Source organism: Notolabrus celidotus, chromosome 17, assembly GCF_009762535.1.
Source record: "Notolabrus celidotus isolate fNotCel1 chromosome 17, fNotCel1.pri, whole genome shotgun sequence".
Taxonomy (NCBI): domain Eukaryota; kingdom Metazoa; phylum Chordata; class Actinopteri; order Labriformes; family Labridae; genus Notolabrus; species Notolabrus celidotus.
Window position 1 is genome coordinate 25574000 of NC_048288.1, and position 12739 is coordinate 25586738.

At 38.3% G+C, this 12739-nt stretch overlaps 1 protein-coding gene across 1 annotated transcript in view; it reads right to left on the minus strand.

Annotated features, from left to right (window-relative positions):
* Positions 1 to 818: 818 nt before the first annotated feature.
* myo3a (myosin IIIA) overlaps positions 819 to 12739 on the minus strand; it is a 101513-nt gene continuing 89592 nt past the window's right edge. Inside the window, exons 36-39 of the mRNA XM_034706384.1 lie at positions 11179 to 11270; positions 8564 to 8604; positions 3421 to 3669; positions 819 to 1304 (exon numbers count right to left, since the gene is read on the minus strand). Coding sequence (XP_034562275.1) covers positions 1196 to 1304; positions 3421 to 3669; positions 8564 to 8604; positions 11179 to 11270 — 491 coding nt within the window. The 3' untranslated portion in view covers positions 819 to 1195. The remainder of the gene's footprint in view (positions 1305 to 3420; positions 3670 to 8563; positions 8605 to 11178; positions 11271 to 12739) is intronic.

The following is a 12739-nucleotide window of genomic DNA, read 5'->3' on the forward strand; positions in this document are numbered from 1 at the left end:
AAACAGAGCCTGAAGGCATCAGCAAAAGCTACATCTGTTATGATAAATGAAAGCAATCACCACAAACAGTTTAATGCCAAAAACAGAGATAGATTAAAATAAACTGAAGCCTTGAGCAAAGCCATTATAAAACTGTAATGTTTGTGTGTGGAATTAAAATATGTCTGTTTTTCAAAAAGGCCTTCTTCAATCATTACATGTAATTTTCACAAAGCTTAAACAGTACAGATAGTTTTAACTCTTTTATTTGTTGTATTTTTCCTGCTTTTTAAAATGATTTTCTGCCTCACTCATCCTGTGCTGGGTTGTTGGGAGCTGGAGTCTTTCCCACGTGTTCCTGTGTGTGTGTGTGTCTCTCTCTCTCTGTGTGTGTGTGTGTGTGTGTGTGTGTGTGTGTGTGTGTGTGTGTGTGTGTGTGTGTGTGTGTGTGTGTGCAGATAGAATGTCACCAGGGAGACTCTAACACTCCCTGTGGGGCTTTTCTCCTCCAAAATGTCACATAAAGGTTGAGAGGTTGAATCTCTAAGAAGCAGATATGAAAAAGGAGACTACACATCAGGGAATTTAAACTGGCTGGTTTGATATCAACATCACACAGCTGCTACTGATACCTGAGACCTTTTTAAACCACCAAGACCAGCATGAAGAGTGTTTTACTGAATTGGATCTGAATCTGGACTTTAATTGTTTCTTAATAAGTGTGAGAAAAAAAAAAACACAAGAAATGTACATATTTTATGTTATAAGGAACAAAAGAGAAGTTAAACCATATCAGATGTTGCTGATGTGTGTTTATGAAAAAAAATGAATGCAAGGTGTTCAGGTGTAAGAGCATAGTATCTTTATTTACATAATCTATAGATATTTTATACAATCTACTGAATGTATGAATGCATATTGACAGCCTCAAACATAACCCGAAGATGATGCAGCAAAAACAGCAACGTCTACTTTACAACTAATGAACCAACCCTTCATTTACAGCCAGTGTTCAAGGTGTAGCAGTTTGTTATTTACACTTACCTCCATCCTCTTGTACTGTTTAAATTAATCAGACTCATGGTGACTTATCACCAATGCTTTTAACTTTACAGTCTCAAAGGTGTGATGAAGTAAATACTCATAAATATACAGATGTGCACAGATTGTGAGCCAAACGGCAAAAAAAAAAAAAAGTTCAGTCATGTGTTCAGAACTATTTGATGAGCCTTCGTCTCTGGGAGGTCTTCCTCAGTAGGTGTCTGAAGTCGTATGGATTCTCCTCAGCCTGACTCTCAGTGGAGGGCAGTCTGGGAACAGAGCGCCTGTCAAAACAACACGTCAGAGAAGAAAACATTAAACACAAGGAAGAAGAAGAATAGAAGGAGAGAGCGAGGAGATGAAAAGATTCTATATTGTTTATCATCTTCTGAAATCATTCATCATGTCTCTGAGTGTGTGTTTGTGTGAGTGCACTGTCTGAAACAACAGCCCAGCAAGGAAACAGATGAGATCTGTCCGTGGATTTGTCACCATCTGTCCTTTGACTAACCTGAATACAAAATGCAAGTGTGGCAGTTTTTGGAAAAAGGAGGGTACTCTCACTTTTACAAGATTTTTATAGCTTTTGAGAGAGGGAAACTTAAAACACTTTACAAGCTCTATCAAGGGGCTAAATCCAAATATTTCAGGTGTCTCAAACCTGTTTTCATTTAACCCTCCTGTTATGTTGCGGATCAAATTGACCCTTTTCAAAGTCTATTTTAGGCAACATATGCCTTCCAAATCAACTAAATGCAGCATAGAACATCTAGGCAGCATGTGAGAGAAAAATTCAAAGTTTGAAATAAAATAAACAAAAATCTATGTCATGTAAAACTATTGTATTTATATGAACGGCTTTCCAATGTACATTAAAAAAGTTGTAACATTCATTTTCATAAAAAACAAGTGAGTTATCCTCATTGAACCATGATCTGTGAGAATTAAAGAACACCAATGCACTTATTAATATTGATTTAAATGGTTAGTAATGGAGTTAATAATGAGATTAAAAAAAAATGTTTATTGGGATTTTTTTGGTTCTGACACTTTTGAATCATTAAATATGCCCCGGGTCAAGTTGACCCAGGAACATTATTGTTGTTCCTAAGAAACGAACATAACAGGAAGGTTAATCCCAAACTTGTGGAAATTGTGAAAAATGTCCAGAATTGTATTTATCTTATTTTGCAGGAGCCTGTATTTGTCAACAGAGGTGTCAACCAATCATCTTTTAAAAATCAAAAAACTAATTAAAACTAAACTTTTTAGAAAAATAAACACTTGGACATAAATTTGACTGACAAGAAATACCTTAAATGACAGAAGCCATCATTGGGAAAAGTTAAGTTGATGTTAATTTTAATTTTATAGTTTGACCCTTGCTCAATCTGTTAACATGAGGGAGGCAGGGTTTATGACCTATAGTACAACCAATCAGCAGGGGGAGCTCTCATTTTTTTGGCTTACACTTACTGTATTATGTCTATTTTAATTACAGTCTTTGGTGCTAGTTAGCTGTAATTACATTTGCTTAAGTGAAAACAAAAGCCCTGAACTCTCTGGTACCTGGTGAGCAGCTACAATTGCTTCTAGCTGCCTTCACAACCCTCATGAAAATGATGAGCAAAGAGAGCTCAAAAGGAAACAATCTTTCAGGACATAAAGATCAACATGTCATTTCAAAAACTGAAGGCTTTTTGGTTTAGATGTAGCATCGTTGCATTAAAACATAATCCTATTCAAATTTAAAATTGAGTATATTCATAACCTTGATGACATAATGGTTAAATGGGGCATCTTCCAAACTTTCCAGACCTCATTTATGAGACAAAAACAGAGTCCTTACCTAACAAACAAAGCAGAAGGTTTTTAATCCAGCTGCATCCTCACATATTTCACATAAATATTCTAAAATTTAAATGTATTTTTCTCTGAAAGGCCAAATGTTCTCTAATCTTCTGTAATGTTAACTGGATTATGACGGGGATTATTCTCAGTTTATGCTGACATTGAAATGCGCTTATTGCTTGTTTTTAAACAGAATTTGTAGCCATGGCATTAATCTGTGCTTGTAAACATACTGATGTATGACTAAGTGATAACTTTAAAATGAGGAAGAACGACTAAAAACATTCAGCATGCTGTTTACTGTACTTAGTGGTTGTTTTTCCTTCAGATATCTAAAGAAATACTGTACCATGTAGTACACAGATGTTCTAGTAGAGGACAGCTGGAGTGGCCATTTCAAACCTTGACCTGTTTCATGAGGTGAAAGGAGTGGCTGATAAACTTAGCAAAATGCTAACAAGAGGAGCTTTACATCTGCACATCTGTTTCCTGAACTATCATCTGTTATAACAGCTTTACATATGAAGGACTTTGCGGACAGGAACAAACCTGTTGTCATTTCCACGTTTTGGGGGTCCCGGTTCAGTGACGGCCCTCTCTCTGGTATGTCTGCTACCCACGAGAGACTGTCTCCTGTCCATCGATCGCCTTCTGTCCATGGACCGTCTTCTCTCTAAGGACATCCGTCTCTCAGGTGTGCTCCGAGCCAACATGCTCTCTGTGGGGAGGGTGGGTTCGGACCTGCTGGTGGACAGTTCCCGGTAGTAGTGGTCATCAACATCCAGCAGCTTTCCTTGACTGGGGGACAACGAGACAGAAGGGATGGATGTTAGGAAGGTGGAGTATATCAAATACTAGTCTGCACTAAATATGGTCATGATAATAAGTGTTCTGGCATCATGCATCTTTCTGATGTTTAACGAATAAAGCATCTGCTCTACGTAGCTTAGACTATTAACGTTCTTTTTCATGTTGTTCTGAGTGCATTCTCAAGTTTTTTTCCTCAAGACATCGAGAAGAGATTCCACATAAACGATAAAGTTTCACACCACAGGACGCAGTTTGAAGGGTTTATAACAACCACGTGTGGCTCAGAGCACTACCCGCCAGAAACGACCTAATTAACAGTCGCTTTAACTTAGATCAAATTAAAAAACACACAAAAGAAAAATACTTCTGGAGATAAAGGAAACATTAAAAACCCACTGATGCATTCAGCCTTTGTTTTGTTCTTACAGAGAAGGAAACAAAGAGGCTTTATATAGACTCATCTCCTCCTACAGACCATTTCTATGTCTATTACAGAAACAACTTGTCGGCTAGAAACTGGGGATTGTAGATATGTAGTTTTCACCTCTGACAGGGAGGAGTTTAAAAAATAACTCAAACTCTCAGACAGATGTAGCAGAGTAAAAGAATGTCTGCTTCTAATATGTGTGGTCACCAAGCAATCTGATTGGACAAGAGGCATTCAACTAGTGCTGATATGGAGTATAACAGCATTGGGAGTTTAATTGTTTTTGTAATAGTCTGCCTCAATAACGTCAGATAAATGTTACATGGATTGGTGTTTGTCTAAATTGATCAAGCTGGTGCCTTCGAGTCCCAAAAGCCATCATAGCAACTGTCAACAGATTCTTATTTCTGAGGTTGCATAATAAATAGAAAACATGATAAATGTTAATAATACCAAAGAAATGTTGAAATGTCTAACTGCTTAACCCTCCTGTTACGTTCGTTTCTCTAGAACAGCAATAATGTTCCTGGGTCAATTTGACCCGCGGCATATTCAATTATCCAAAAGTGTCAGAATCCCAAAAAATCCCAAAACACATTTTTTTAATGTAATTATTAACTCCATTACTAACCATTTAAATCAAGATTTGGTCCATTGGTGTCCTTTAATTCTCAGATCATGGTTCAATGAGGATAACTCACTTGTTCTTCATTATAATTAATGTAAAATTTTTTGAATGTACATTGGAAAGCCCTAAATATAAATACAATAGTTTTACATCACAGATTTTTGTTTATTTTATTTTACACTTTGATTTGTCATGTTAATAAATTAACATGACACCTCTTCTGTCACATGCTTCCCAGGTTTTTATGTTGCATTTAGCTGGTTTGGAGGGCATATATTGCATAAAATAGACTTTCAAAAGGGTCAATTTGACCTGCAACATAACAGGAGGGATAAAAAGTTGCATAAATAAAGGAATCGTAAAAAAATAAGTTAAAAAAAGTAGTCTGAATAGTTCATTTCTGGATCGGCACACACTGTACGGGGGGTGAGTATTTTTATAACGCAGCAATTTCAAAGATACTAAGATTATGAGTTTTCCATAATGAGAGGCACAGCTGACTTGATTGACAGGCGGGAACACTGTAGCTGTTGGTGAGGAGGCTCAAAGCCCGCCTCTTTACATGACGCTCAATAGAAGTTAGATTGAGTTCAGTATTTCCAATATGGCTCCCGTCGACAATTGGCTTCAAAACAGCGCTTCAGAAACAGATGGGTGACATCACGGATACTACGTCCATTATTTATACAGTCTATGGCTGTTACACTGAATATCAGCACAGCTGTGTTTTTTCTTGTCTTAGGCACTGAGGCCTACAACTAAATCAAAGCCATGCATGTATTCAGTATGACAGCACTCTTGAAACTTCTCCTGTGATGATTGTTGAATAAAATAGAAACACTTTCTGATAAAATATTAAAATGTAACTTTAGAGCTTAGCTTCATTCCACTTTGCATATCACAGAGGAATGGTGACAAGGAGCGTAATTAACAGCCCTCAGTCTGAAAGCATCTGCCCACCAGCACTGCAGTCTGCTGTTGTGAAGCTGACCCTGCTCTGACCTCCACATCAAGTTAAGGGTGAAAAAGAGAATTTCCATGTGGAGATCAATGAGCTTCACACATTATGACTGTTATTGGAGATCAGTGTGTGTGTATGACTGCAGAGCTGTAACAACAGGAGAGTCAACATTTTCCTGTAAACTCTAATGATCTAACACTTTGATGAGTTTGAGGCCTGACCTGACCTCATAACCGCAGACACACAATCATCCAGCTGATGAATCCTGATGAATGTGTTGTTCTCTGGCTGCAGTCAAAATTTACCCTTGATTGTAATTATCTCCCTGTTCTCTGGGCCACTTGCTGAATTATGTGAAACAGTTATGTAAGGGGAAACCTGATGACATTGAGCTTTTAATCACAGATTTGGATCAACTATGAAAATTATTTATCAGAGTAAACACAAGTTTGTAAGCCCTAAACCTGATGCTATAAAACTTAGATTAAACTTTGTGACAATCATTTGAAACATGAATCTCTGTCAGGTTTGTGTACACAGACTATTTCAGACTCCACCAAGGTCAGTATGAGGTGAACAAAAATGGCTGAAATGCTAACTAATTCCATTTTTTAAGACTACAGCAGCACTGTCAGTCTTTTCCTTACCATCATAGTTTTATTAATTTACCTTTGTTAGATAATACAGCTGAAGATAGACAGGAAATGCAGGGAGTAGAGAAGGGGATGACATGCAGCAAAGTGTTTGAGCCAGAATTCGAACCAGTGACTGCTGCGATGATGACTAATGCCTCTGCACATGCATGGCATGTACTTCAGGTGCTAGGCCAGCCATAACCCTGTCACTTTAACTTCTAATTTACATTTAATCAGCTGCAACCATTAGGCCAAAATTCAAAGGTTAATCCAAATGCCAAAAGGCAACTGGGCATGGTTGAAGGTTTTCTGAACGTTTTGTGTCTTATCTTTTTTCAGTCCATGAATTTCCAGGAATGAGGAAACCTTATCGAGGAGAAACATCTTCATGAACATCATTCAGGTCCAGCTGCCTTTTGGATTAACTTTTGAATTACCAGGACTTTGTTAAACTGAAAAACCATGAAAACACATTGGGCCAAGTTATTTTTCTTGTTTATGACAGATACTGACAAAACCTGTCAAATCATTATCAGCTGCAGCTTCATTTGTAACTAGTGTTTATTTCAGCTAACATTAGTGTGATAATTCTAGGTTAACTTAGCTATCCATGATCAAGCACCCTCATATATCTCTGACCTGCTCCATCCCTACATCCCCAGTAGATCCCTTAGATCTTCTGACCAGGGTCTGCTAGCTGTACCTCGTTTTTGGACTGTGCCTTTGAGCTTTAGGCTCCAAATCTTTGGAACAATCATCCGGCCCTAATGTGCTGTGCTCTCTACTGAGACCTTCAAAAAGCAGCTTAAGACACATTTGTTTGTTATGGCTTTTGCTCATCTAATGTAATCTTGTATTATGGTTGTTATTGTGTCTGCTATCATTATAATTTTATTGTTTTGTCCATATACTAATACTCTGTGAAGCACTTTGTGACTATGCTCTGTGAAAGGTGCTATACTAAATAACGCTTGCTTGCTTACTTGCTTACTTACTTACTTACTTACTAGGACTGTGAATATGCTAAAAATAGGTGCTCAATATCTGAATTTTAGTGTTGTTAATATGAGCTTAGATAATGTCTTAAAAGCAGTGCAGGGCCTTAATACATCCTCACACAGCTGTTAGCATGCATGCAGACACTTCTTGTCTGGTTTCTAGTTTTCATTATTTGAATTTGAGGCTTTGTTTTTGCAGTCTGTCATTGCTCTTTATCGTCTGCAGGTATCGTTCAGAATCAGTTCAGCTCTGAGCGGGATCATCTCCGGTTCACTGCTCATGCTAACACGCTTGTAGAAGACATCGCATCCAAACAAAGGTTGAAAACATGAAGAGACTGTGACACAGGTTATCTCACCATTATGTCACGTTGTTCCTGGGTATACACCTGACATGTGACTGATCAGTGCTTTAATATCCGCAACACAATTTTTGAGATTTGTGTCGTACCACCCCTGAAACTGTTTAACTCTGCCAATCAATTCTTCCTTTTGCACGTCCTCTCTCCATTTTCTATCACCACCTTTGTCTTCTCTTCAGGTTCCACTTGTCTCCACCACCCACGCTCTCACGTCTCACATCCTCCTCGGCTGTCAGCGTCAGCCAGAGATGCCATCTTTCCTGCTGACCTTCTCATCCTTAATGATGCATGTAAACTGCTCCTGTCCATCGCTGGCTTTATTTATCTGCTAACAAATTATTACCCTTGATGTTTAACACTCTGAGTGTGTGTGTCTCCTCAGACTGCTGTGATAAAGTACCCTGCCCCCTTCTTGTTCAGCTAGCCCCCATCAGTCTATCTTCACCCCCTCACTCTGGGCGATACACTCACCTTGTGGCCTACACCACACATACGTATATAGAAGAGTATGCCTGAATACACACATCCACACACACTGTTTTCTTTGAAAAAGATCCAATCTGTAGAAACATGCAGCTCTGTATATAAAATAAACCAGGAAGACAAATATTTCTGATGCCTACCATTAAATCTCACTGAGTACATTCAGCAAACGTTACCATTGTGAAAGCTAAGGCTAATTAATTTCCGCTAGGATGTGTGTAATCCTGCAGATCATTAAGTTTGGACCCAGACACTGTCCTTATGTTGGCGCTGAGCTACAGTCATTACTCAGGACCTCTGTGCCGAGGCAGCCGGCAGCATGCCAACCTCTTAAAACAGCAGAGATAGGTTGTTAAAGTTAGTTTGAGAGAGGAAACCGGCCACTTACTCTTCTTTCCTGGGCTTTCGTTTATCGTCCTGGACAGATCTCTGCGTGGAGAAAGACAGTACAGATTAGTTCATGTCAATCACACACTCCTAATCTAGAGTTCAGGTACAGCAAAAGTCACTGGTTTCAGTGCAGAGGTTCTAAACTCTGTACTTAGTCTGAACATAAGAAGACAAATAGGAGGCTGTTAGGAGTCACAAACGTTTATAAGTTGTGACCACTTAGTCAAAGTTGATTCCTGGTGTCTTTGTTCATCCTCTGACTCTTCCTCTGGTGCACAAGTGAGAAAATATAAGTTGATTTAAGTGAAACAGCTCTTTGAGGAATGGTTGTAAATCCTGAAACATCAATGTCTCCAGTTATTGCTAACTTTGTGTAATAGCATCTCTTATATCACTACCATGAGATCAGTGTTTGTGTTTGTGTAGTCCTTGGTTCATGGCCAAATTTCTGCAGAACTTATGACCTTATCTGTACTTTGAGTTAAGTGCTAATTAGCATGCCAACATTATCAAGGGTAAGGTCAACATAGTAAAAGCTGCTGTGAGGAACATTGGCGTTGTGTCACTTATTTGTCAATTTTGGTGCCCCATTTATTCTTTATTCTTTAGCTTCCAAAGTGTGGTAGCTAGTCTTCCTGGGGTCCCCCTGTGGGCAAAGACGTACATCTTATTACTTCTTGTCCTGTTCATCTCGAGGACAAAAAATCTCATTCTGCTCTCTTTTAATGGTCAAATGTGAATATTTGGACTTGAAAATGTAAAAAAAACAAAAAGGGTAGTCCAGGCGTTCCCAGACTTTTCGGCATGGGACCCACAAAATATTGGTGCCAAAGATTTGCGATCCCCACTGTCTCTTGAATGTAGCTTCACACTTAATTTAGCCGGTCTGCAGAAAATTATACACCTACATGCACATGTGTCTGTTGTGAATAAACCTGCTGCTACTGATGCTGATGTTAACTAACCCTAACTTTAACCTTAGGAGTCACCTGGCACCAAAGAAAGGCAGAAAACTAATGAAAAAAAATGTTTTATTTCAAATTTAATTACTTTTCCCCCCCAATATACACTACCAGTCAAAAGTTTTAGAACACCCCAATTTTTCAATTTTTTTATTGAAAATTATGCAGTTCAATGTTTTATTGTGCTCTGAAATGAAAACATCAAACAAATAAACAACTGAATTTTGGAAATAAATCATGGAATCAATTCATAAACCAAAAAGTAGCCACCTTTGGCAGATTAACACCTGAACACACTCGTGGCATTCTTTATACAACTTTCAAGACTTGACTAAACCTAATTGCTGCAGAATAGCATTTCTTGTTCATTGAAAAAGGCCTTTTCGTATAATTCTGAAATGTACATTATTTTTTCAGTTTTGGGTAATCTTACCTTTTTTTTTTTTTACCTCTGGCAGTTCACCACTTACTCTCTCTCTCTGTACCATTTCTAGCTATGCAATGGACTTGAACTGCTTGGATTTCAATAAAAAAGTGGACAAATTGGAGTGTTCTAGAACATTTGACCGGTAGTGTATTTACTGTATTGGACAAACTATTACATTTTAGATTATTTAAAGAAAAAAAACTCATCTTGGGATCCCCCATTAGTGTCTCGTGACCTCCACAACCCTGTTGCAGCGGTCTCAGGCATTAACAATGATGATATAGAAACTGTCAATTTTGTTTACGATGCTCTTATTTGCTTTGTGGAACATTAAGAGGCATCAGTATCAATTTAATTGTGTTTCACAACCAGTTAAAAACTCCTCACTGGAGCTTTGAGCATCCGCCATGATATTATCATTAAAAAAAATCAGCATTATCAAAATGAACATACTAACATGCTACTGTTAGTATTATGCTCAAGTCACTTCTGTGTGTCACTGCAGAACCTCAATTGGCAGTTAGAACGTCAGTCGAGATACGGTCTTGTTTTCAGATGTTTAGTTGATGAAATTTGAGTTTTGGGAGAAATAGACACCTGAGAAACTTAACAGCCTGAGACATTACCAGCATTTAAATGATAACCGAATTATAGTTTTTACATGAGACACTTTGAGAGTGTATCTGGAACCACTGCATGGGAAGATGTTTTGGCACAACTATTGACTTTCAGATGAATAGAAGCATTTTTAAACATTCTAAACGTTTCTTTTTGTTTGTCTATTTATAAAGCCTGGTATCCATTATCAACAGTAATTGATTTGTTACATTGTACTAAAATAGTTTGCCAACAAATCGAAAACAAACTTTTTCAGAATGAGTAACTTTGTCCTCGCTGAAATAATCAAACGTTGCAGAACACTCGACAATAAAACAGAACTGCCTCCATCACAAAAACAAACCTGTCAAGAAAATAATTATTTGTCAAACGCTCAAAAGAAACCTCCAGATCATACATTTCCAGACAGCTTTGTTATTGGCTGCTTCGTCTTGCCTTGGGAACATTTGTAGTTACGAGAACAACAGAAGGAGAGAAATTGCCAATCAACAGAGCGTTGTGAAAGTCAATATCTGGAGAGTACGTACAGCGTCCCATGGCAGCTGAAAGCAAGGCTTTGTTGCAGTAAATATCAAAAATTGTTCTCCATCTTTTTCTTGGACTCACATGAATTAAGTTGTAATAGGTGGAGTCCTCTGGTGTGTTGAGGGTCTTTGGCTGCTGGGTCCTGCGGGGGGTCCGGGACTGTCTCTTTTCAGCTGAAACGTAACAAAGGAAGTTAGAACCACAAGAGCTTTGTTCACTGAGTGGATATTAGAGCCTTAAGTACAGCAATTTTTAAGTTACAAACTGCATTTAATGAGTGAACCCACCTACTCTTATCTACAGTTAAACATTGTAATTTCTGTATAGAGATTTTCTGTTCAGTGTCCTATGAGGAAAATATGTTTTTTAACCTTTCCAGTGATAGAATTGTCCTTGTTTACGACTATTTCTCTTAATGTTCAGCATATAGGCCCCTATTTGTTTACATCAACTCTTTATATTGTGAAATACAAAGCCTACTTTGTTCTGTTTTTTTTTAGAAACTCTTCACTTGAGTCACGTTGCTTTTTTTCTGCTGGGTTTGGAGAAAAGGTCATAATACCCATCTGTACTCATTGGTAAGTGGAGTAATTTGAGACTACTGCGAAATCCCTGTGTTTTCCAATGCCTTTGTATCAAGCACTGTTATTATTCCCCTTGTTCCCAATCATAGCTAATCTCCAATCCTCTGTCCTGATTGGTTAAGGGTCGGCCCCTAGTACGTCCTCCGATTGGTTAGGAGTCCGGCACTATCATGACTGCACACGCCGATCTTTGTTGGGGGGCTAAGAGGAAATCTGGTTGGGAGGGATAGTGTTGACATTCGAAGTCCCTCTCTCTGAACAGATGTTTACTCTGTGACTACCAACAGTAACTTTAAAATGTTTGTAGCATTGTATGCATTCTAGGCAGATAGCGACTACCTACAACCTAGTCTGCTCAAGCTGTCCATCCGTGTAGAGTTACCGCCTAGTGCTTCATCATGGTAGATTTCTTAGATCTGTGTCTCTGAAGCTTTACTCACAATGTAAAGAAAAACAGCAAACAACGGGAGAGAGACGGGGGTGACATGAAACAGATTATCTTAATTAGACTCAAACCGGTTATGTTTGGTTGCGCCTTAAACCAGATCACCACATGAGCTCTCTCTCCTTCTCTTTCCCTAAAACCATGCAGATTAAAAAAAGCAGCATTCTGATATTCTTAGTGTTTATTTCTGTCAGTACCAATTAAGGTGTTGATAGCAGGCGTGCAGTGATTAGTCAACGTCAACAAAAATCCATCGCAAAAATAGTTGCAGTCTGTCATTAATTGGCTGATGATGTTATTGCATGTGGTTTTCACACAGTAAGAGGACGTAACATCGTAACATTCTGGAGCTGAGGGGTGAGCCTTCTCATGTCCTTACTTTCTCTGCTGGAAGTAGTGCATGCAAATCAACAACCAGGGAGCAACAGATTAATAAAACACTTCATCTTTTTCTTTCTTTTTCATCTGTTTTACTTCCTCCTCCAAACTTAACATGATGCTGCAGTAACCACACTCCACATTTAAATTGAATTATCTAGCTTACATTAACACCAGTTATGATAAAGCCATGACCAAATATGGCTTGATCGAGGGGTTTTAATGTCATAATGGA